At 39.1% G+C, this 27,241-nt stretch overlaps 1 protein-coding gene across 6 annotated transcripts in view; it reads right to left on the reverse strand.

The window, feature by feature from the left end:
- PACSIN3 (protein kinase C and casein kinase substrate in neurons 3) overlaps window positions 1–27,241 on the reverse strand; it is a 324,322-nt gene that overhangs the window by 40,109 nt on the left and 256,972 nt on the right. Inside the window, exons 8-9 of one of the 6 annotated variants that reach the window (XM_044082693.1) lie at window positions 18,684–18,743; window positions 14,025–14,182 (exon numbers count right to left, since the gene is read on the reverse strand). In XM_044082693.1, coding sequence (XP_043938628.1) covers window positions 14,025–14,182; window positions 18,684–18,743 — 218 coding nt within the window. Of the gene's footprint in view, window positions 1–14,024; window positions 14,186–18,683; window positions 18,744–27,241 lie in introns of all 6 variants that reach the window. The other 5 variants (XM_044082692.1, XM_044082697.1, XM_044082695.1 and 2 more) reach the window with 5 other exon arrangements.

Genomic DNA, 27,241 nt, shown 5'->3' on the forward strand with positions numbered 1-27,241 from the left:
CTGCATGAGAGGAAAAGCTGATCCAATTTTCTGAAGTCCTTAGTCCTATGCAAATAAAAGCACAGTTGCCTGTGAACATCTAATTGATGTAATTTATATTCTGCCCTGTTGGAATGGTTAGAAAAAAAATAGAGGAAGGTCAATGAACTGGTTCAAATTATTCTCAGAAGGGACTTTAGGAAGGAAGGAAGGGTTAGTCCTAAGAGCAACCCTGTCTTTGTGGAACACTAGGTATGGGGGGATGGATACAAAAAGCCTGCAGTTCAGAAACTCTTCTCGCTGAAGTAATTGCTACCAGAAAAAGTGTTTTCCAGGATAATAACATCAAAGGACAGGAAGCTGCAGGTTCGAAGGGTGGCAAAATTAGAGGGGATAGAATCAAATTCAGATCCCACGGAGGTGGAGGATCCCTAATCGGGGGCCTGAGCAGAGTGGTTCCTTTGAGGAAGGCCTTACAAAGCTCATGAGACATTATGCTACTTTCTGAAAGGCCAATGTGAAAATTTGAAATTGCGGCTAACTGCACTCTAATTGTAGCGGAAGCAGACCTAGAATGAAAGAGCTCCGCAAGAAATTCCATGATGTGGTGAACAGGGGCTGAAAAGGGGTCTATATTCTTGGCCTCTGCCCAGGAAGAAAAACGTTTCCACTTACTAGCGTAAGTTTTTCTAGTGGTAGACTTGTGCGATGATCAAATGATTTCACGCACTGGTTGGGAGATATCAGGAAGCCTGGCTAGGGTTGGAAGTGGATCAACCAAGCTGCGAGGTTGAGAGATTGTAGGGAATGATGCAGCCTGGCCGACTGATGGATCAGGAGGTCTGGAGCTGGGTCCAGAGTCCAAGGCTGCTTGACCAGATGAAGGAATGGAAACCATATTTGTCGAGGCCCGTACGGAGCAATGAGGATCATTCTGCAACCCAATACGGTAGCTTTCTGAATCAGCTTGGGAATTAGGGGAAAGGGAGGGAATGCGTACAGAAGTCCCTGAGGGCAATTGTGGACTAGAGCATCTCTGGGGGAATGCTCTGGATGTGGTAGGAGAGAGAAGAAGTTGCTGCATTTGCTGTTGAAGGGGGTAGCAAAGAGGTTGCAGCAAGGTTGTCCCCATTTGCGGAAGATTTGGTCCGCTACTACTTGATTCAGAGACCACTCGTGAGGCATGAGAATAGCTCTGCTCAGCCTGTCTGCTATGACGTTGGATTTCCCGGGGATGTGCATTGCGGTCAGAAATCTTTGGGAAGAGATCGCCCATTGCCAGAGTCTGAGTGCTTCTCGACATAGGGGGGTAGGACCTGGTTCCGTACTGCTTGTTGATGTACCATACGACTGACATTGTCCATTTGAATTGCAATTGTCCCAGTAGGAAGAGAGTCCTGAAGGGCTTGCAACGCTAAAAGCACAGCCCTCATCTCAAAAACGTTTATGTGCAAATGGTACTCTTGAGGTTGCCAGGTACCCTGGACTGTTCTGCCCTGATAATGCCCCCCCCCCCACCCGATCAGGGAGGCATCCATGGTCACCGTAGCAACTGGAGGGGTGGGGGGGGGAGTACAAATGGTCTGCCCAGGGGAACTGATGAGGAGACCATCCACCATGCAAGGTGCTTTTTGCATGTTTCTGTGATGATAATCATGTGAGACATGGGAAGCTGCTGGAAGGACCATTGGTTAAAAAGAAGCCATTGGAGGATCCTCATGTGAAAATGTGCCAGCGGGACGAGTATGATTGCTGCTGCCATGAGACCCAGGGTTTGAAGGACAAACCTGGCTTGAATTCTCTTGCATTGTAACAAGACTTGGACATGCCGCTGAATGGCTAACACCCTGTCTGGTGGAAGGCTGGCTGAGTTGTCGTTTGTATTTAAGTTTGCGCCTATAAAGATGATACACTGACAAGGCGACAAAGCAGATTTTTCTAAATTTATAATGATACCTAGTTTGGAGCACATCTGGATAGTGTAGTCTCTGGCTTGCAGAAGGTGATGCCTGGTGGTAGCAGTGAGGAGCCAGTCGTTTAGATACGGAAACACCTGGAATCCTTGCCGTCTCAGGTGAGCGGTAACTACTGCCATACATTTGGTGAACACCCTGGGGGCTGTGGTGAGACCAAAGGGCAGAGCTCTGAACTGATAATGGCTGGCTCCCAGCCGGAAGCACAGGAATCTTCTGGAGCGCCTGTTCATTTTGATATGGTAGTATGCATCCTGAAGATCTATGGAGCACATCCAATTGTCCTGACCCAGGAAGGGCAAAATGGACTGAAGCGTGACCATCCGAAACTTCGTTCTTTGTACAGACCTATTTAGTCTGCTGAGATCCAAAATGGGTCTCCAGTCCCCTGTCTTTTTTGGTACCAAAAAGAACCTTGAGTAAATTCCGGATCCTTGCTGGTCTGCTGGGACTTGCTGGATGGCCCTTTTTCTTAGCAGTTTTGCTACGAGTTTGAGGAAAAAACAAGGATTCAGACACGAACACACTACGATTACCAACATCTATTCTAACGATAACTTCTATGCTAAATTTAACTAGTTTTAAGGCAGGAAAAAGACACAATATAAAGGTTTTATATGACCTGAGTCAGTAGAGCAACCTTGCAGCTGGAGCAGCAAATGAGATCTGGGTTTCTAGCGCCAGGCATCATGGGATATGGGGAGACATCGAGCCAGTATGTAGCTCTCGAGCTTTAGACGATGGCAGAGTCAGAGCCGAAGATTGGCTCCGAACCCAACCAGCAAGAATGAAGGCAAGATAGACAACTACATTTAATGTTCTGAAGACAAAACTGATGTACTGAATGAGCGTATTAGAAATGACTTATGCTATGACTCAAATTAAATGAATATAGAGCAGTGTTTGTCAATGTGGATAAAATTATAACTAATATAAGGAACATAAAGGGTAAAAAAAATGGATAGGGTGAACTACGAGGTACATATCCGTTACCTAAGACACAAACAGCACTCACAGGACTAATGAAGTGGTAAACCAAAGTTACAATATGGAAGCTAACAATGGCACCGAGGATCATTTACAATGATAATGGTCAGGGTGCCCCTTTAGAGATACCCCTGAGGAGATCAGAACAAATTCAAAACCAGAGACAACAAAATTTCAATATGGGGCAAATGAACAATGTGAATTACATCGACTCTTGCCCCAACCGGGGGAGGAGCTCGAGATGTTGAATGACGGCAGTTCTGATTTATGTAACATTGTGACTAAGGATTGTTGTGATTTTATAATTTACAACCTAAGTAGTTTAACTGTGACCCTACAATGGATCAGTTTGTTTCAGAAGGGTTTAAAGTTTGTACCAACGCATAGAGGGAACACAGAGAACTTTGCTTGACCTCAACTTGTATGTTAGGAAACTGAATTTTCGATTTTATTTTGAGAGTGACCAACAAATGAACCAGATGATAGGATGTGAAAAAAACCTAGTGTGTTTAATCCATCTTTATACCCCATTTTACATTTGTTTGAAACATTATGTACGAACTAAATTAGACAGATTTTCTATAAGAGGGGTGACATTATACCAAATTTGATTAGGGAACAAAATAGATTGGTTTCTGAAATTGTTAGCAACAAGTCTATTAGAGTCATGAAATCCGACAAGGGAGGGGGACTTCTTGTTATGGACCAACAGGCATATGTGGATAAAATGTTACTGTTTTTATTCAGTGACACATATGAGGAGGCATCTATTAATGAGTTGAAAAGTGCCTACAAACATATTGTTATCACCCTCAAATGACCTGGTATTAGACAACCAGATCACAACTAGTGAATTTCAATTTCTTAGGCAGGGGTGTCCTCGGATCCCAATGATTTTTGGTATACCGAAAATACATAAAAATGCATAAAAATACATAAAAATACCCCCCCCCCCCCCCGAGACCTATTGTTACACCAAGGCTTCTAAAAGTTTTACACTGGCAAAATTTATTGACCATCATTTAAAAACGGCCCTATCATTTGATTTTTGCCACTACTGATATGAAAGACTTGTTCACGGCAATCCCCCATGAAGAGGGTATTGAGATGTTTTAGGATTTTCTTTGTAAAACCCTATTACCATTCGAGAATTTTAATGTTTAGGCTATTAATGGAATTGATTCTCGAGAACAACTTTATAACCACTGAAAATCATTTGTGTAATCAAAACATAGGAGTTGCATTGGGGGCAGCTTGTGCTCCCCTTTTTGCAACTGTACTGACAGTGAGAAACCGCCAGTCTTCCATTCAGAATTATTTCAGTTTTGTAGATTCTATGGGTGGTACTTAGATGAGATCCTCATTTAAGATGGTACTAGGGAACAACTTAATTAATTTTTTCAATTTTTTTGAATTCAAGTACCTATTCCCTTAAATTTACTATGGAGACTAATGTTGATGTACATTTTTTGGATATTTCCATATGTAAAGACAGAGTCAACTAAACCTTCACTTCTAACCTTTTTAGAAAACCAACATACTCCAATACACTGTTGCACTTTGACAGCTGCTATCCTACACATCAAAAAAGATCCCTAGTGAAGGGACAATATATGTATGGTTGGCACGCATGGTTAGTGACAACAATGTTTTTTATGAAAGAAAGGGATACATTGAGGGGTATATGCTGTTTAGGTGGGGTTATCTGGTCGCTTTCATTGACCCAATATTTGAGGAAGTAACTAGGAAGAAACATGAGGGATACTTTGTTCCCGTATTAGGAACATCTGATGAGGAATGTAGACCGATAACATTACTACATTTGAGGGTAATATGGGTAAAGTCATTTACAAGTGCTATGGATTTATCATATAATTCCCAGTTCCATGACATTAAGGAAATTAGTAAGAACTGGGTATCATTTGAACTTGAGAAGGACCATTTGAGGAAGACGGGGGACAAACCAGTGGTAGTGCATAAAAAGGACTTAAGTATCAAAAATTTATTGGAAAGAAACATTTCAACCAACCTTAGAGGCCAAATAAAGAAACGTGGGCATTATCCACAATGTCAATACATTATTGAAGATGCAGTATATATTAAGGGTTATGGAAAAGTTCTTTTAAAACATAGATTGAATTGCCAAAGTAAATGCATAGTATATATAGCTATTTGTTAAATTTGTGGTCATTTTAGATAGGCAAGACCATTAATAGTTTCAAAAAACATTTATCAAAACCTTTATGACATTCAAAAAGGGAACGTGAACAATGCTTTAGCAAAACATATTCATGATTTCCCTAATCATCAGTTTAAATTTAGTGCAATAGAATATGTAGGGAATAAAGTGAGAGGAGTTCCAACTGAACTGTTTTTAGAGTATAGGGAAATGTTATGGCACTTGAGATGCAAGCCACCCATCCACCAGGACTTAATGGCACTATCGCTATCTCCAGTTTTTTGAAGTTAAAAGTGGATTTTCACCTCTGATGTCGACAACGGTCATTTTGGTATAATATAGTTTTACTGTATTCTCTTTTTACATTTTTCATATTTTCACTTATTTTAGATTCAAAGTTTTTTTCAAAGCATATTTTAGATGCAAAGTATAGGTTATAACAAAGGCTAAGATAGCATTTACATTTATATGTATATATTTTTATGCTGCTGTTTTTTTTTTTGTGGACATTTTTTATACATACATTATTTATCTTCTTGTATGTGTTTATACTACTGTTTGATGGGTTTAGTTGTTTAAACGCGCTGTTAATAGAAGAGGCGTGAGTGTTAGAGGGGGGTTGCCTATAGGGCATTTATATCATTGTATATTTAATGATTAACTTGAACAGATCATGCAAAAGTTTTTCTACAAAAGGAAGTTGTAATGTATGTCATGGTGCTATTCTGAGAAGTCAAAGGGTGTACTCCTGACGAAAGCACTCAATAAAATTGTAAAGGTTACTTTTGTACTTAAAGCTACATATGGATGCCCCACCACAATCCACCTCAAATAAAAAAAAAATAATCCCTTCAAATTCTGCCTCTTAACCATTATTAAATGTATTCTTTATTTTAGCTATTGCTCCCTGCTCCTACAATTTTTTTTTTAAATGAAAAAAATCTATTTCCAACACATTATGTACATACTTATGTGGCAATCATTAGCTTAACTTTTGAAGACTTATTCTAGTTCCCACAAACCATAACATTGCTAAGAGACATTCACAAAAAATGACTGTTGAGTACAGTATGCCTAACTATGCAGTTTTCGCCACCATTGCAGTACTCCATATATATTTCTACATTTTCTAGTCATATCTGTGTAGGTATAGAGGTAGTACAAAGAGGGAAACCTAAAAAGTTACAACAAAAACGTCACCACACCATAAATCTTTTATACACTTAATGTACAATATTTATGATTAGACAGAGTTTGTTCTAACCTAATTTAGTACCACGTAGGCAGAATGATGTTTGTCTTCTGACTCTACCAGATTAGAACTTACCACACTGTCTTGTCAAAGAATTCCGACTACAGTCCTCTGTCTTTTCAGTTGTGATAGCCAGAAAAGAACGTATTTCACTGCCCCAAACAAAAACATCCTACCTTGTTTACACAACCAAGTTGTGTCTGATGGAGTAGGGGGGGGCTGGGATTGTTTAACATTTCCCAGCAGAAAGCTACCCTACCCACACACTGTGCTCATTGTTTAAAAAAATGTACCTGGAACCTCTGTTGTTCCTGCCCTGCAGTGCTACACTAAAGCTATATATCACATGGTGCTATCAGATAACTGCAAGTTGCTACTGAGGAATCAAAATGTTCAACAGTCCCCTGCATCCGCTTGACAGTAGGAAATGACATTAAGTCTATATGGTTTGCTCTTTTAACTGGAATTAACAGTTTACCCCTATTCTATGCCTACTTTTTTCAGAAACATTTTTCTACTTCTTTAACATGCTGTTGAAAGCCGCTGTGGATTCCCACTCTACCATGCACTCCAGGAGTCAGTTACATAGACCTACAACCTGCTCTATGAAAAAAAATGCTTTTGTTAATTAATGGAGTGGTTGGCTCCCTAATTTGCTAGTGTTGCCCCTTCCTACCCCCTCTGCCCTTCCTCTTCAGGATCATCACTTCACAATTCCCTTGATATCACCTTGGCACAAATATTACATCTCCCCTGTTGCCACTAGTCTCAAGTGAGAAGAGCTTTCTCGTTTAGCATTTGGTCACATCCCTTTACTCCATCCCATGGATCTTTCTGGTAGTCCTTCTCTGGAATCCTTCTAACAACCTGATGTCCATTTATTTAAACAGACTTCTGACCTGCAAGTAGTACTCAGGGTTATGGTATGATTAGAACTGTGTAGAGTGGAAGCATTACCTCTCTCTTTTTGGAATCTATCCCACCGGTAATAAATGTCAACATTCTATTTGCTGTGGCTGCTGCCCTCTCACACTGCTGCTTGTGGTCCAGTCCACATGTGAGCAACACTCCCACATCCTATTCCAACTCTTCTGCCATCAGCTGCACTCCTTTCTGCAGATACTTCACACCAGAACAGTTGAATCCTGAGTGCAGCACTTTACGCATCTGTTTGCACTGGCTCTCAACTGCCACCTTTCTGCTGACTTGTTCAGCCTTTCCATGTTCTTCCCTAAATTTTCTACTGCTGTACCTACCTCTGTGTCATCAGCAAACAGGCAGACCATGTCAGAAAACAAACCAAGTGCACATTAAATTAAGGTACACTTACAACAGTGCAAAACGTCCAGATATGAAGTCATCACAATTTGGCACAGTATTTTTGTGGCTTCACCTGACTGGCATGGTAGTATAACTTTTTATCCAGAAGCATGTATGCCTTGTATGGCTGTAAGTGTCTTACTGTGGGCTCCTTTAAACAACAGAAACTATCTTTGCTATGCTACTGAGCAGCAAAGTGATCATACCAGTGAATAATGCAATTTCATACATGAAGCAAAGTGAGTGCTGTTCGGTTATACAGCCACTGAGCTAGCAATTAGACATGTTCTTACAAACGTCCCTGGGTTTACCATCTTTTGCACATGACTTTGCCTAGTTTCTCAGCAGCACACTGTTAGTCTCATGCATAATGCTACTACTTCTACCAACTCCATGCACTCAGTTGTGCCAAACAGAGCTCTTCCTCCAAGAAACACCACAATCGCTAAAAAACTGGCATATCTAAACACAGAACAAATGCTGTACAATATGAGTAATGAGTGAAAAGGGTGAGGCCACTGTTTAAAGGATTACGTTCAAAGTTAGCTACAGTTACCACTTTATTCCATACTTTAAGTATGGAAGTGTGTGCATGTGTGGATATGTACAAAGATGCATACATTTTATATATATATATATATATATATATATATATATATATATATATATATATATATATATATATAAATAATATATATATATATATATATATATATATATACACACATATATATGTATGTATAACATACTTCTCTGTTTATTATGTGTGTGTGTGTATATGGATACTACACATGTACTGAAACTGAACAAAATACTCAAATCTCAACATTTACAAGACTGACATGCTACTATGCATGAGATAAACAATCTCGACGCATGCAAAACAAAAAAAAAATAAAATATTGCCTTTTGCAGGGGGCAACTCCCCCACTAATTATATACAAAATCACAAAATCTCTGGGAAAGAGCACATTTCCCTACCCTGAGAATTGTACACTCACTCACACCTATCGATCATCTGTTCAGCTGATCAAATTTTGTTAACTAAACCGAAGTTGACCAAAGACAGTCAACCAACTTCTCACACACACGCACGCATGCATGTGTTTTAAGTGTGTTCCTTAAACCACACAAAAAAAAATATGCAGCCGTCTCTCCAGGAGGTCTAAATTCAACAGTGGAGATGTTGAGGCAATGTAAATGGGTTGCAGCTGATATGCTACTACAGATCAGGCTACATCAATGTATACAGGTAAGTTTTAAAGGGCTAATGGTAAGGAAACTCCAGCTGTATGTGAAGCTGACTATATGAGTAAACATTCAAGTGAATAAATGCAGCACTCAGTTCTCAATATGTGGAAATTTGCTACAAGAATACATCCACCCAACTCTAAGGGCTCCAAAGACCACGTAGGCATAGGCAGATTCCTCCCTATACAATATGCATACTTACAGCCTAAATAAACAGTTTGCACAATCATCCTTTCATTTTGCCAGTGAAAGTGATGACAATGTTCTGTGGGAAGATTTTCTATCACAAAAGATTGTATTGGAGTGTCCTATCTACAGTACGCTGCCCTTCACAGCTAAGAATAAATGCAGTTACTGATGATGGGAAAAGCTTTCCTTAGCAGCAAGGAATAAAATTCAGGTACAGGTAAGGTGTTAGGAATAAATGCAATTACAAACAGAAGGGAACATTTTTTTCTAGTTTTTATCCTCCTGCACCTATACCTCTATGGCTCAAAAAGACTGCCCTGCAGAAAGGGGAAAGGAGTTGGTACTTCAACAGGGATCCTACTTGAACATCTAATGTTCAGCTGAAGTGTTCACATGGTTGCAGTAGTACACAAATGTCATTGTTGCACTAGTATTCATGGCATACAGGAAGACTCGCAAAGCTACATCAGGAATAAGGAGGGAGGAAAGAGTGTTTGTCATAACTAATCCCTTCAGATGAACCTCTGCAGGATTAGGGTCCTAAACCCTGCTCTGCTTCTGGACTGAAGGCCCAGTTCTCTAGTGTTTCAAAATGATGTGGACAGTATCACGTGGCTAACCTCACAAATGCTTTGTGCCAAGATACTCCTGATGAAGAAAGTTGATATAGAAGATGCCATCACACAGTGTGTTTTAATCTGTCCCTGAAGAGTGCTTCCACATTTCTTGCAACAAAAGGAGAGGGGGGTCGTTTAGACACCGGTTTGTCCTATTTTGCCTGGGTGAAAACCCAACCAAATATCCAGTCAGAACTGTGTTGTTCAGGTAATATCTAAGCTGCCTGTGGGCATTTACTAAGTAGTAAAATCCACACACATCACCCACATACATGAACAAATGCAGGTTATCCAGTTTTTGCATATAAAACCACAATACTCTAACTCCAGAGGGGTGAGCTAGGAGACTGTTCCCTGTCGAGGGTTTTCTTAGCCAAACTACCAGGCTCTGTGGGTCTACATGACCCAAGTTCTGGTGGCTTAATAGATTGCATTTTCTTCCACGACTGCAGAGCTGAACTGACTCCAAATGGAGGTCTGACATTTGAGCAAACATAACTTTAAGAGTACCAGGTATGTGGCTTTCTGCTCAGGGCAACACACTAGCTAACCAATGTCAGAATGTCCACCTCCAAACTGATTAAGCAGAAACTTGTGGGAGTACTAAGCACCATGTATAGTGACTGGATAACCTCTTCACTGCTTGTGTTGCTCTTGGGCCTATGGGATGGATGAATAGCAATTTTCCATATGTTAGCATCCCTTATGATGGTATTTCCCTCCTGCAGTTTCCCCATGGTACATTTTTGGGGTGGTGCCTTCCTATAAGGGATAGACTCCCCTGAATATACAGCTGAATGTAAAAAATATACATTTTTTTTAATCAACCACACAAGTACTAGCCTATCTGCCATTTTACACCTAACCAATTTCAATCCCTCTACTATGTGTTTATAAGCTAAACACAACTATTATAACAACCCCAACCAAGCTTCCAAGTCCTACAATAGCTATACCAAGAGAGATGAAATGAGATTTTGCCTTCTCCTCCTCCTTGCTGAAGTTTTACATGTCACGTCAGACGTCCGATGCACCATCAGGGACTGGAAAAGTTTTGGAAACCTGGCCGGATAAGCTGATCTGAAGAAGGGTAAACCCACTAGTGAATACTGCAACACTGGAATAGAAGGACATCCTTTGTTTACTCCAAACTCTTAAAGAATTATACAGCAACCACATATATGCCTTTTCTAGCAAGGGGTCATGTATCATGATATTGAAAATAGTGGTGGTAGCCTCAGAATCACCCACTGTTCTCCTTAAATTTAGGCATTTTTTTTTAAAATAACGCCTGATTAGGAAATCATGCAAGATTCCAACAGACCTGTATCAGTGAGTGAGATGTCAAGTTTAGGCTTCCACAAACATGGGACAGGAAGACAAGATGCAAAGGAGGCTTTCGGAAATCCTTCAAAGTAAATGTGAAAGCTTTGATGACCAATGGCAAGAAAGGAACTGAGGAGTTAAGGAAAAACATTTAGAGATAAAGGGAGAAAAGGGAAAGATATTAAAGCATGAAACATTAAAAGGAGGTGTATACAAAAATAAAAGAGAACAAAAAGAAAGACATAATAGTTACCTTTTAAAGAAGGGGGAGAACGACTTTATGCAGTAGGATGAAGACCTGTGTGCAACCCAGATGACAAAAGACTGACAAAGCAAGCAAGGTGCTGGAAGAGGTGGGAGTGGGTGGGAAAGTGCTCACTCATCCTACAGATGGTAGAAACATGGTTCACTCATCCTAGAAAAAAAGACAGGCTGCCCAAACTACTGCAGGATTGAAAGTTAGTAGAGGTGGGTGTTTCAGAATCCAGTAGCAGGACAAGGCATGTGCAACCACTAAGCTATGAACTGCACACTACACTGTAGCGTCAATCTCATGCATCAAAGTACATGAACCACTGGGACAGTACAGTGGGGTATCACAGAAGACAGAGTGCTGCATGGAGATCTTGGATTAAGCTAGTGAAAATTCTATCACCCTCCATCCCTGCCTAGATGATGGCTCCACTGATCAGCTTTCATTCCCAGCAACAGCCACAGAGGCAGCCAGTGCAACAGGGGAAGAAATCTGAAGATGATCAATAAAGGGGACTGGGGAAAAAAATGGAAGTTGAGGCAAAAGACATAATAATGACAATGTCAGCAAAGGCTAAGGGACAAATACTGAGTGCATGTATGTATGTATGTATGTATAAGTGTGTGTGTGTATCTATCTATATATATATATATATATATATAAATATATATATCTATGTCTATATATGTGTATGTATATATTTATATATATATATATATATATATATATATATATATATATATATAGATATATATATATATATGTATCTATGTGTATATGTATATATATATATATTTATGTGTATATGTATATATATATATATATATATATATATATATCTAAGTATATGTGTGTGTGTGTGTGTGTGTACCAATGTCGCAGCTGCAGTGTGCAACAGATATTCTAAAGTAAGTCTACACAGGTTTGTATGTGCGAAAAAAAAAAACGTGGAATCCACAACAGCGAATGGTAGTGCTGCCGTGCGTTTGGCATGATGGCTGGAGATTGCACTATAGTGGGGATCGGGAATTGTACCCATTCCTGCACTGTAGTGCAATTTCAGAGTTTGCATATCTAAGTTGCAGGAGTGTGGGGGTGCAGGGGGGGGATTGGCTCCCTGCAAAACCTGTGTAGTATGCCACCTGATGTGGTGGTATATTTGAAAAATGTCGACTTTTTTTTTTTGTTAGTTATTTTTCTTGGTCGCTATCATAATTTTTCGACAATGTTTTCTGAGTACTTAAGTACTCGCAACAAACATGTTTGAAATTATGGTAGTAAACCTATATATACACGCACACACACACATATATATATATATATATATATACATACACATACATACACATATACACACACACATACGTATACGGACACACACACACACATTTCATTCGGGGGAACTAATCAATGAAAGTATGTACCCACATTCACATTGATATATAGGGTCTATATTATATGAACGAAAGTTCATATAATCGATCACTCAGAGCAAAAAAAAACGGAAATAGAGATGCATGCTGTGGGATGGCAGTATTTGCCCTTTCCTCACTGTAGTGCGATCTTTGAGTTGGAATACATATTTAGTGGGGGTGTGGGTATACGCACTACTCTACTTCAGTAGATCGAACCTTTACAAATTTGATCATCATATGCACAGAGACCATATGAAAAAAAAAAACACAAAAAACAAAACTAGATGTCTGTAGCAGGGGCCACTGGATCCCCCACCCCCTAATTAAATATAACAACTCAGAGATCGCACTACATTGTGGAAAAGGGAAATCTTCCTGTTCCGCACTGTACATGGATCTCCATTCAGGCCGTTCAAACTTTTACAAGTTCGATCATATGGTCTTGGCCATATGAGCTTTGAACTTGTAAAAGTTCCATCTACTGAAGGGTACTCCCATATATATATCTATATATATATATATATATATATATATATCTATATATATATATATATATATATATATATATATATATATATATATATATACATATACATATATATATATATATATGTATGTATGTATGTATAGGGAGCCTGCAGTCGAACATCTGTGCATATGTTAAGGGAATAACAAAAGAAAAAGGAGATAGGATATTTTGGGAACTTTTTTTTTAAAAATAAATGAATGGATTAATTAAATTCTATATTTGGATACCAGCTTGAGGGTCAAAGGGAGATGGTGCCTCTCCTGGCAAGGAAGGGGTATAAGGCACGGCTAATGTTGGTGAGGATACAAGTCCTTCACAGGGGGCATACTTAATACTCAAGTTTATAAACTGCTGAATCAAAGGTCACGTCTTTGGGATCTGGGAGGAAATGAAAGTACCCCAAGAAGACACAAGGAGAGTATGCAGACTTCATAGACACGACTCACAGCTGAGAACCAAAGTGAAAATAAAAAGGATGCACTAGCTGATGAAAACTAATTGTACATGTGTGGGTATATCTTATGAACGTTAAAGTTGGACTGCATATTTGTATGTGTATAACTGGCCAGAAAAAAAAATGATGTAAACAAAAAAGAATACAAGTAAGTTGATATTCTACAAATAAAGCTAGTCTCTTACAGATAAGTACAGCAATGAACTGTGATATTTTTAGCGATTGTTCTAGCTCCTCCCTCATCAAGCCTGTTCCTTGGGGAAAGCAGCAGTGAGAAAGGTATTAATGAAGCGTTAGTACCTGCTTTAAAGCTCAGCTCATCTGCCTCCTGACCCGTGTAATCATACAATGCTCTGACGCGCACACCGGGTACCTTTACATCTTCATCATGACCATTTGTGGCGATGTACTTCTTGGGGCTATCATCATCTGACCAGTCGGATGAGTAGTCTCTGCCTCTGCTGGATAGGAAAAAGAGCATTAGCAGTCAAATCTGAGCACTACAAAGTAAAAGCTTGAATGAGAACAATTGCCTTTAAGAGACCAACATAGAGGAATCACCTAATAGAAAACAATGAAGACAGAGTCTGACCCCTTCAGCCTTAAGGCTAATTCTAACACTATGTTTATGTGTACATATATATATATATATATATATATATATATATATATATATATATATATATATACATACATACACACACACACACACACATACATACACACACACTGTCATCTTTATGGTCCCAGTTCACCCCCTTCCCCCCCCCCCCACACACACACAAGCCACATCCTCCAAGTATCTCATTTGTTTTCACCTTTGCAATGCACGGTGCCAAGGGGGACAAGCAAAAGTCAGCAAACAAAGACCATTATCCTGCAGGACGTTAGAAGGCTTTACAGCCTTTCCCCTGTGGTCAAGTAGTCAAAATAAGCACAACTATGACTGCATGCTCCCTCACACAAGCAGTACAAATGCTGGGGTGCATGGGATTACTGCACACTCCCTCAGACATCCAGTAATCAACTGGGGTGCATGTAATTACTGCATGCTCCCTCTGACATGCAGTAATCAACTGGGGTGGCATGTAATTACTGCACGCTCCCTCAGACATGCAGTAATCAACTGGGGTGCATGTAATTACTGCATGCTCCCTCAGACATGCAGTAATCAGCTGGGCATATGCATGGAAGACCCTCTTCAATGGAATACCACTACGAATTTTTGTCACTTGACTTGAGATCACTCCATTCCCCGCAGATGACTCTCACTACTCACTCATGCTCCTTCCCTGTTCAGCTCACCCAGCAGCTGGGCCACTACCTGAACCATGGTCATTTGTGGTGTAGTGGGTGTTACATCATGATGCACCACAGGACAGGAGTTCTCTGACACTATACTCAATCACAGAGACTGCAAGACACACAGCCATATCTCACAAGAGGGATCAAAACACAGACTCTTGTCTCTTCAAACATCCTTGTTACTACTCACCCAGCTCTTCTGGGATGCTTTTGGATCTCAATCACCATGTCTGTGCATGCCAGCACCTGATATTTTCTCATATTCCACCTCTCTCCTCTTGCCAGTGTGAGTGATTCGGTTTGTTCTTTATGAGCAGATCATAAATTTACATCTCCTCACTAGAGTGTGTGTGTGTGTGTGTGTGTGTGTGTGTGTGTGTGTGTGTATATATCGAGACTGGGGGGGATGCTCCTTTCAGATGACATATTAGACCACACCTTTACTTGGTCTTAAAGTTGTGGGTTGAGATAAACCTAAGCATAACACGTCTTTACAAGAAGAATATACTAATGCATTAAGATTAAACCAAACTTGGCATTTCCATGCATCACATGGACTGCAACCACAGGTGATTTAAGCTGTTATACATTTAACACTCTAGCTTGGCTGGGGGTTTCTTAAAGGTCTGTGTGTGAACTTTTACACTTTGGTTTATGTATTATTTGGAAAACTCTGCAGTCACCCTGTTTATGGTCATTATGATTGTTTTTAAGCCCTGTTTTCCCAAAGCATGGACAAACAATCCATTTTTACTGTACTGGTTAAGTCAGAAAAAAGGCGAAACATGGCATGTCTACAGCTTGTGGGGGTTAGCATTAATGGACTGAATGCACTAGTAAAGACTTATAAAAAAAAAAACTGAAAAGTCATGGGCATTCTTAAGCCATGTAGATGAAACACTGGTATGTCCTTAAGTGGCCATTTGCATGCATCTCATGTGCCTCTACTCTAGGAGGTTTAAGGTATTACACACTGAAGATTCTAGCTTGGCAGAATCCCAAAGTTTCTTTCTCCCCCTATATATTAAATCTATGCATACACATACAGATATACAAATGTCCCTCCATCTCTCCAATGCCCATCCAAGATTACAAGCATTCTTGGATACTAGGAGAGGAAGTCGCAAGTTGGGAATCAGTCATCATACAGCAAGGATCAGGAGCCTTTGGGGTGATTCTGACCACACCCCATCCCGACTGGCATGACAGCATTGTGGAATATCTGGTACACTAATCATGCATGGGTGCAGACTTCCTCAAACCTAAAATGTTCAACTAAACTGCTGTGCATTCTTTGGAATGTTTATGGTCTACAAACTCTCTACTGTATGCACTGTACGAGTCTTCCCTCCTTAGATGCTCCTGCAGCATCATTCAATCCCCCCCGACGACTAGTATGCCAGCATCATCTACTCATTCCCATCCCAATTTACCTGGCTCCTCCCATTCCCAAGCTAATAGTCCAACCAGGGACAGCTGAGAAGCCAGGGTCTAAACCAACATGCTATGGATTAAGTGGACTACATGCTAAACTAATAGACGACTTCTGGTCCTTAATGCGTATGACTATCATGAAGGATCAGGAACTCCTCTGTAGGATTTATAGGTTCATAGGGGATTACTTAAGCCTAGCCATGTCTTCTCCTTTGTAAAAAAAAAAAAAACAGGATAAATTACCCATGGGTATTTAGCTGGGTTTAGTTGGCAGAGCATTTACAAGCTAACTCTGTCCAACAGGGCCATAGGTTTCAGATCAGAGTAAATTTCTGATGCCCTATCCATTGGTCCAAGTTGCATTTGAATAGGATCAAGGGCAAACTGTTTCACATGGATGGGAAGCCTGTGATGGAGTAGGGTTAGTCAACTATCCTTCCCAACATGTTCTATTCATGTTGCAAACAAGGTTTCGGTCATTCAGTGGGATACTTCTAATGCTGTTACACTTGCGGATATGCAGCAAGTCCATCAGTACTGAATCAGATGATGCCTTGTAAGCCAGGCAGAGATTACCTCTCAGTAGTCCATTGGAGACAAGAATACAAGACTAAGACTTTGAAGCAGTCTGCATATTCCACAGCCTTACATTCTTTTTATAAGGAACATCTGTGGGCATTCCAGTTGTTGAATATGCCAGTTCAGATACATACAAGTGGGAACACTGTTCTCAATTAAAGCAGAGTAGTGGGCCAGTGACAACCTTGAATTTGGATACTATACCCTTGCTTATATGTTCCTTACAAAAGTACACATATTGATGGCTAAAGATTACCCAAGTCCCACGGGGTCTACTGTTAGGATGAATGGTCAATGTAGTAATTCCCTGGGGTGGTCAACTATCTAAAGGCATTAAGTTTTAGACCATGTCTCTGGCACCAATTAGTCTACAACAACCCCTCTGAGGATATTGGTGTCCTTGTGGGATTCCATGATTGCACAGAGCTAGCAGTCATCTGCAGACTTGGTCAACCATTAGTCCTTGACGATAGTTTTAAATAACCTTCTTGTCAGCTGTCTCAGTATTTAAATTATTCCAGTACTTAGTTTTGTCAAAAGTTCTTGGCTTCAGATGCTTTTAAAATGATGTGCAGCAGACACAGATGTCCAGTAATGGAAACCCAAGTGTGAGCAGAGTTGCTCTCGATTTCTAGTACATTAATATTAGTGTCTTGGATTCAGATAGGCATAAGTAGTACCTGCACCCTTCTTCCTTCATAACTGCTTCAGGTAAAATTATTTTTGTACTTATTCCTTTCAGTCTATGAGATGCACGAAAGCTCTTTACATAAGTCTGAAATAACACTAGCCTATTACTCTAAACCGCTAAATTTTACAGTACACTAGCCCATTATCTAGAAACTTCACTCCCTTTCCCTGTGCGCTCTGTACTACTACTTCTTCCTACTCCTACTAGAAAATTAAAGAAAGCAGGGTAATCACCTTGACTCACATTTTTTAAAGGCAAAAGCTCCATTCAGATATTTTGCTAGCATAAATGTGGCAGTATTTCAAATTAAGACTTTTATTACATGTATTTAATACATCATTTTATTTATTATTTTTCTTTTTTTTTTTTTTTTGCAGCAACATTTGTTTCGGCAATTAAATATATGCTAATTTGTTTAAAATTTTCTTTTAAATTTTATTTTCTGCCAAGGATCTCTGCTTTAGATTTGACAAAGTTGTCCAAACATATCTTGGAGGCTCAGCTCCCTGTGCACACACCTTGGATTGAATCATCACCAGCAGGGGGCACTCCCTGCTGGGTAAGCAGCAGACATCTATTGACTTGCTTTTATACTGATCTGAGCTGTGCACTTAAACGCAAGCTATGCTGCAAAAAAAAAAAAAAAAAAAAAGGTGCATTATGCCCGCTCCAACTGTACAATTAACATTCATTCAAACAAATTTGTGAACTATAAATGATAAAGTTATTGGACAAGGGAGTGTTAAGGAAGCCCCTAAAAGGAAAAAAAAATGTCAACATTAGTACACTTTAGACAGAACCTTCCCAAGGAGAAAAGCTGAAAACAAAATGCACGGTGAGTTTAAGACTTAAGACAGCCAAAGCCCAAAGATGGTGGAGACACTACTGTAATCCACCTTCAAGGAAAGGTGCTATGCAAGTAATTTGCACGTTAGTTTGTTTGTACTAACTTATGATCTTGACTGTCTGCCACACTTTCATATAAAGAAATGTCATCATGTCCCTCGAATCTGTAAATCAGAAAACAGACCAAAAACAAACCTAAGAAAGTTTTATGAAAAAAGTGAAGGCAAAGTAAAAAGTAAAATAAATTGCAGCTCACAATGCTTACAGGGAGCAAATCAGTTCCTAAAGCAATTAAAAACAAAGATAACCTAACTGGAATAACGATACAAGATTAATAAAACCTAAATTCAAACAAAAATGTCAACAAAGAGAATGCTTAACACTGTAGTTTGGTATGAGAGTAAGCACTTTTGTTGGCTTCAACACTAAGTATAGATCTATAAAAACATTTTAAATACATTCAAAAGATTCATCAGCGTCTTTCTCTTCTATAACACAAGATTAACATAAAACTTAAAAATGGTTCTTATCGACAAGGATAAATTTTGTCTAGAAGGTGCAGTAGCAATGAGTGTGAACATACTTGGTGTGTGTGTGCGTGTCTTGTGGAAAATGACATTTCTGTGCTAGAACAACTTATAAACAGATGGAACAATAACAGCAGCAATATTTTCTGTAAATCACCATCTTTTACAGAGACTTGCTATTTGGAACTTTTGTATGAACATGTTGTCCAAAACAGATTATTAATTAGAATACATAGAAAAGAGCCAAAGGCAAACTTTTTTATATTATGGCACTATGCATCCTTTCTTTTTTTTCTTCCCCGTATGTGACTTGTAGTCAAGCTACCAATGCCAAAACAATAAACATTAACTACATTAACTGCGGAGTGTCAACCTTTTTGCAATGAACTTCTGCACTGGAATTCGATTAAGAATTAGATATCCAGGTTTGGCCCTTTGGTTGAAAGGGATGTGGCAGATACCCCTAGTTCAGCCACAATGGGTGGTCTGACTGTTAATAAAAATAGACCATATGATTAACCTCTAATGTCTTCTATTTTGATTCAAATACAATAAAACGGGTATCTTATAAATAACACATCTTCTGTGGTTATCCTAAAGCTGTAAGCACTTGGGTAATGAATCTATTTAAAAAGAGGAGTGCCAGTTTAAAACATCATGTTGATAAAGATGAAATATTACTACAAAGGGGGTTTGTGGAACTCAATGTTATAACAAATTAATGCAGATTTATTAATAAACGGCTGTTCTATTTGGAGACAGGAAAAGCTGCAAGCCACCAAACTTGCTTTACACATGGTTCAGAAAAATTTATGCAACACAGTGTTCTGGCTGTGAAGTTTTTTTTAAAGCTGGAAAAATGAGAAAGCTAGAGAACTGTATTTATAAGCATTATGCAACCAAAGTTATAAATGAGAACAATGCCTTGTTTAAGCTTTCAAACTTTTGCAAGAAGTTCAGAAATATTTGTTTTAGATCACATACATCAGTCATCAAAGAAGGGAACACAGATCCTAGTCTTCGAAAGGAAAATTTAACTGACAAGTGGTGTCAACTGCTTGCCATCTACCAGGCCTAAAAGTTAAAAAAGCTAGGCATTAATGCAATAGCAAATTTACTGACAATTATCTTTTATAAACCATGATCAAAGTTTTGAGAAAGTATAGACTGATCAAATCTACTGCTTTACATGACATCACACGAGTCTCTGAATGTATTTAAACTGTTTTAAACAAATGCATAATTAGTCTGATGAAGTTGTGGTGAACTGAGACAAAAATACTTCTTTATCTAACCAGTATTACACTTGTTTTTGTTGTCTTTTTATTTTTCCTCTTCATACAACTCAGATTAGTAGTATTTTAGTTGGAGTAAGCTTTTATCTCTAAAAACTTTCCCTCATCTGTTGGAGCAATGTGAAGTGACACTCACTTATAAATAAAACCTTCAAACAGTGCTACACCTTGACTGAGCCATAATATTCATGCATCTCACTGGACGGAAATATTCAAGCCCAACCTGATTCTGAGAACAGAACAGCAGTGCATGCATTAACCACTTTAATGCAAATGCTCACAAGACAAAAAGTACATGGTCTAAATAAACGTATCTGTATGTTTAACATCTACTTTGGAAAGGACTAAGCAACGGTTTTATAGCCAAACCACTGCAGCACCTGAGGCAACCTTGATAACGGTGAGGGTACTTTGTGCTGCTAGTACTGTTTTGGTATCTAAGAAAATGTACAACAGAAAAATATTGTGATCATTAAGGGGCATATGCACGTTCTTCAAGTAGGAAGGGCAGGTTTACAGTTGTAGCTCAAAAAACTACAAACTAAACGATAACAAAAAGTATAGTACGGCGACATTAAAATTGCTGTTAGACATCGTAGTTCACTTTCCCGATACTTTACTTGCACAATTTTCAACTTCCTCCTCTTACAACCTGTACACATCTACACTTTCCCTTCTTACTTACTACAGCCAGAAATCCTTCCCCTTCTACCCTCCTCTTCCTTATGTACATATTTAAATGTAAAACAGTTTCCCTTTAAAAGATTTCATAGTTTGCAGAAGCTTCATTTAGTACAAAAACAGTACTATTTTACTAGAGTTCATTGTGCAGTATAAAACTTTAGTTTTGCAACTTACTGCCTACCTTGCACCGATTAATCCTGTAACTGTTTTTACATCTGTATCTCTGCTTGCATTATTGCTTTTTGAATGCAAATTACCATGAAACCCAATTTTTATATTGCATTGTATTTGTTTTAATCTGGTTATAAAGCCAGGGCTGACCTAGAAATAGTCCACTTGTTTCAGTGCTCTACACCTCAGTCAACTAAAAACAAAAAAATATAATAAAATAAAAAATAAATCAAAGATTAAATGACTCGCGCACCAACCATCAATTAAGCTTGAAGTAAAGTCAGGTTGGACTCTATACCAGACAGTTAAACTGGTCAATCAAGTTCCTCCTCCTACCACTACCACCAATTGTGACAATTCTGCTCTGTCTACCATTCCATCCAAGCTTTAAAAGTATATATATATATTTTTTCTGTTAATTATTTTCCCAGGTGAATAAGAAAGGTAAATGTAGACCCTAGTCCTGGAGAATGAACCCAGGACCTCTTGCATTTCATGCAGTTGTGACTGCCACTGGATCAATAAGTAGTCTCTGGACAGTTAGGTACCTGGTTTCCCACAAGTGCAATAATTTCTCCTTTCAACTAAGAAACCTACTAGGTCAATTGTTTGTTCTGTATTGCAGTTCTCCAGGTCAGCTTTTCCCCCCCTTCATCTTCATTTGGCACAAGCATCTTTCCACCTAACCTGAATGTCCTTTACCCACAATGTTCTATCATCCTACACTAACCTGAATGAATGTCCTTTACCCACGATGTTCTATCATCCTACACTAACCTGAATGTCCTTTATTCACGATGTTCTATCATCCTACACTAACCTGAATGTCCTTTACCCACGATGTTCCATCTCCTACACTAACCTGAATGTCCTTTACCCACAATGTTATATCATCCTACACCAACCTGAATGTCCTTTACCCACGATGTTCTATCATCCTACACTAACCTGAATGTCCTTTACCCACGATGTTCTATCATCCTACACTAACCTGAATGTCCTTTACCCACGATGTTCTATCATCCTACACTAACCTGAATGTCCTTTACCCACGATGTTTTATCATCCTACACTAACCTGAATGTCCTTTACCCACGATGTTCCATCATCCTACACTAACCTGAATGTCCTTTACCCATGAAGTTCTATCATCCTACACCAACCTGAATGTCCTTTACCCACGATGTTCTATCATCCTACACTAACCTGAATCTCCTTTACCCACGATGTTCTATCATCCTACACTAACCTGAATGTCCTTTACCCACGATGTTCTATCATCCTACACTGTTGACTACACAGCAGGCATCTCTTGCATATCATTCTTGTCTGCCTCAGATGCACTCGATTTGAACAATGCACCATGCAAAGTAGAACCGGTCAGTTGGCACAAAGGTAGAGGTTACATTTCTACATTTAACATGGGAGATGCAAGTTCAGGAACAGAACAGGCAGTCAAAGTATTGTCTACAGTAACAGGGGCTGAAATGCTGCATGAACATGTTTCTTTTCTTTAGTAATATAAATAATGCAGGCACTGTTGATATATCTAAGAGACCAGGAAAAAGCAAGCAGGCATGACAGCAGTAAACCATTTGCCACAAAAGGTAGAAACAGACGCATTGTGGTGAGATGTTAGTACAAGACACAGAATAGCAGGGTACTTAACTGACAAGGATGACTACTACCAATCCACCACTGCAATGGATCATGTACTGAAATACTCAAGGAGAAGTTCCTTCTCCCAAAGGAAAACATGCAGAGGTGTAGGGGTTTCTTAAAATCTTAGGCATTTGGTGGAATGCTTGCAGTGGAAATGAATTTTAATGCATGTGAGAAGTATTACTGTGGGGAAAAACACTAAAACAGAGCTTGAAAACTGCTAAGAATACAGACTGGCATTATACCTGTTGACACGAAAGATCACAGCTTTCAAACTGCATGTTAGAGAAACAAGTTTGCAGCAATCATCCAGGAAATGAACAATGCAAAGTCTTTTTTTTTCAAATTGCTAATAGCTCCAGCTTTAAAAGCACTGCATACAAATTGCAAAGGATAATCCAAGCACCACCACCATAAACTTGAAACTACTACACTGAGTTAAAAAGGTGAAATTACATTGCTTAGACAAACAGATCCATAGGCACACAGCAGGTTTCTGCCTAATTCTTTGAATGACAAATTACTGAGTATTTGACAAGGACTTTGAAGGTCTGTAACAACGAAGACCAGTAAATCCCTCTGTTCAGTACCATTATGGCACTACTTGTTTAGCTCCCACTTCCAAAACTCGTGAACCCTCAAAGTGCAACAGGATAAAGTACTTGGAAAAGACAACCTGACAGGTACAAGTGCTTTCTAGTACTGGAAAGATGAACTGTAGCATGTGCTCTTATTTCAGCAACATAAGTATCCATGGATCTGAAAGTGACAGCTTCATAAGAATTCATATAGGAGACCAAGGTTTCCTGCTACCTCCTGAGACTTGATTAGGCAACAAACTACAGCAGAAGCTTTGATGCCCTGCAGCAAAATACAGACCTCTGTCCTCAGTACATTGCGTGCACTTGTACATCAGACTCCAGTAACATGTCAAAGCCTAGTTGCTTGCACTTGTACATCAGACTCCAGTAACATGTCAAAGCCTAGTTGGAATTAGATATCTGTCCTCAGTACGTTGCATGCTCTTATACATCAGACTCCAGTGACATGCCAAATCCTGGTTATAGCATTTAGGGCTCATCTTGGAAGACTGATGGCAGATCTTAAGTTTCCTATAACATGTTTCATATACAACTTCCCAAATAGTGTTTTTAATGTGGACTATAATGGACTTCACTTTTCTGGGGAACAAGCATAAGACCAGGAAATAAGGCAGTCAAATTGGAAGATATACAAGTATACAGGGGTTTTGGACTCCCATGACAAATACGTTTTGATTTAATTTGTTTTTGATTTAATTTGTTTTTGTAATTTATCTGTTAGCCAGGTAAAGCTTTCTGATCAGTGTCCCTCTTAAGAGGTGGTAAGCAATAGGAATATGATGGAATTAAGCTCTGTACCCTGGACTACAGGAAACATCTCAGAGTATATGGGAGAATGGGTTTGCCCACCTTGGTAGTGGTGGTCAGTTATCAAGCTCACCAAGCCATTGCCTGTTGGTAGACTTGGATGTACATGCAGAAGCATGCACTACCATGGGGAAGGTAATGTGGGTCTTCACTGTAATGTGAATCACACAGTGTAGTTAGGGGGCAGGAATAGGCCAATACAAAAGGCCTCACTGTTCTTTGCCAGGAAGGGCATAAAGCAACCTCATGGCTGCTTAAAAGATGGCCCCTTCAGAACAGCTCATGCCTTGATCCTGGGTGAAATTCTCAAGTAGTGAACATACAAGTTTGTGTCCCACTGTGGCATGGGGAGGTTTGCTTGTCAGCAGGAAAAGGGGCAAAAAAAAAAAAAAACCCACAAAAAAGAACATTTATTAAGATGATCTCTGAATACTGCATCATCTTCTACTTTGTTTTATACTAAAGATCATTTGTTGATTTGAAATAACTGACAACGGTCTCCAGTCTCTATGCTTTAGTAAGGGTGATACGACTGGTTGGGTTAGTTTGTACTTACAATATAAAAGAGCATGTCTGCAGAATCTTTGGTTCAGTTTGCGGGTACTAATTTTCTTACAAGTTAATAGCAATATAAATTTAAATGTATTATGAATTTTAATGTAAATCTTTGACCAACAGTTGTATTCTGATTGGATCAAGGTGGGCTATTTATGACACATGACTGAAGTGTATGAGCCTGTGATTTGGGAGAACAGGAAAGAGACAGGGTTTAAGATGGCATTTGACCTGGTGTGCGAGTCTGGCTCATTACTTTTTCAGGGTTTACCGGACATGCATCAGAATGCTTGCTGACAGAGGTATGACCCTTTATACTGGAAAAGTTAGATAAAAATATGACCTAATTATGACTATATATCCAAATTTGTTAGGCAGCTCACAGCATTCTATGGCTATTAGTTTGATGACTTCATGGAGGAGGGCTATCCCAGCAGGTGATGGAAGGTACCTATTTCCGGGATGACTAGAATATTCAATAACCTGAATATTCTTCCTTCAGATGAGACAATAAACAGAGGCCTATCTGACTGATTTGGTGGTAGCTCGGGTGGATGTAAACGATCCCACTGCATGCATCAAAAATAGTAGAGGAAGCTCCCAGATTCCTTGGCCAAATTTCCCTTGTAGCATAAATACCACCTTGGATCTCCACTGAAGAGGCCACCCAGTCAAAGGATAAATAAAACAAATGGACATGCCTGGATTCTGTGATGTGTTCGAGGAAACACAGTGTACAACTTGCGGTTTGGGGAGATGTGTTCCCTGACTGGGTTGAAGTAATTCAGATATTTATTTTTTTACTTTGTTTTCTAGAGCAGCACACTATCACAACAGACCATTTGCAGGCACAGAGGTAAATTTGATTATGCTACACACGTAATGACCAGAAGAGGGTGGGGTTGGTTCTCTCTCACTGGCTGCATCCTACACTGCATTAAATGTTTTAGTACGATGGTAGCTGTATTTTTAATTTTTCTTTGTTTTGGGATGCAAGCATTTGAAAAGCTGTGGTAATTTTGGTTACTAAGAATAGGGCTCAGTGTTCATAACTATCATTATTGCTAATGTTTTGAGGATAATTACAGCTACTTTACTGACACTTTTAGACAAACTTTACAAATAGCGGGTGTAAGTCAAGAGAACATAAGATATTACCATATTATTTTAAGGTAACTAGCTGAACATCACATGTCTCTGATCAAGTTGTGGGAATCAAAGATAAGACAGGGGAGGAAGGACTGAGATGATTGGTGTTATCTTCTTGTTAAACTAAGTTAAATATTAAGAAATTTATTAGACATTTTACTTGGTCCTTGAACATAAATGCGGAAAAAATCTGAAAGTTTTCAAATTATAAACGAAGGATGAAGGGATGCATTAGTACAAGTCAAAGCTGAGTAAACAACTCTATAGTTAGAAAGCAAAATTGTGTGTGAATAATTTTGTTGTATACCACAATGGCACTTACCAGACATTCCTAATATTCCTATTTTATGTTAGGAGTAGACAGATTTTTTTTTTTTTTTTTTTTTTTTAATTCTTAAGGAGAGGGAGTAGGTTGTCAAGATCATCTAATGGAATTCTGACTTATCTGCAAAATTAAAATTAAAAATGTGACTAAAAATAATTTTAATATTCTCTGGTTTCATTATAGATTATGGTCATGATACAAAAAAGTGCAGCTAAAAGCCAAAACTGACTCCTGTCCCTAAGTGTGTTTAACTTTGTATGAAACTTTGTTGCATTAGCATAAGTCTAACAAAAAATAAGTATGGTGCTATCACATTCACAATCGCTTGCTACATGGCCACTGTTATTTTCCAGAGTGCTTTTGTTTGCTGAAAACTACTGCAGTGTTGAGCAATATCAAACAATGAAAACATATCAGATCTGAAGTAGTGTACCAACTGGGTTTCCATACTTGCACCATGAACACCCTGGCTTTTTTGAAATTAAGCAATGTCAATGTAGCCCTGTTTTTACATATTATGTAACAAAACTTCCTTTTATAGCTACAGGTCTCACTAGCATAGGCTATCACCATGCTCTACCAGGTTAGACTTCTTGTCCAGGGGGGAAAGCTATGAAGTGCTCTGGCAATTTAAGACTGTCAGCTGCTTTCTAGGAACTGACCAAAGAAGAAATTGTCTGGGAAATCACATGAAACAGCCTGCAGTGGGATGTACCATTCTTATTTGCACTGTTGGGGGTGGTAAGCTGATACCATATACCTAATGCTGTGCCTTTAACTGGGCAGTCTGGATTTCATGCCTCTGATAGGGAGGTCTTAAGCATTCAAAGCATTTGCATTCCCTTTGGGTGCTGTGAGTTACTGCAAGGCTAGTGATCATTTTTT

The sequence above is a fragment of the Protopterus annectens genome, chromosome 9.part0, assembly GCF_019279795.1.
Source record: "Protopterus annectens isolate FY-2018-M chromosome 9.part0, PAN1.0, whole genome shotgun sequence".
Classification (NCBI taxonomy): Eukaryota; Metazoa; Chordata; order Ceratodontiformes; family Protopteridae; genus Protopterus; species Protopterus annectens.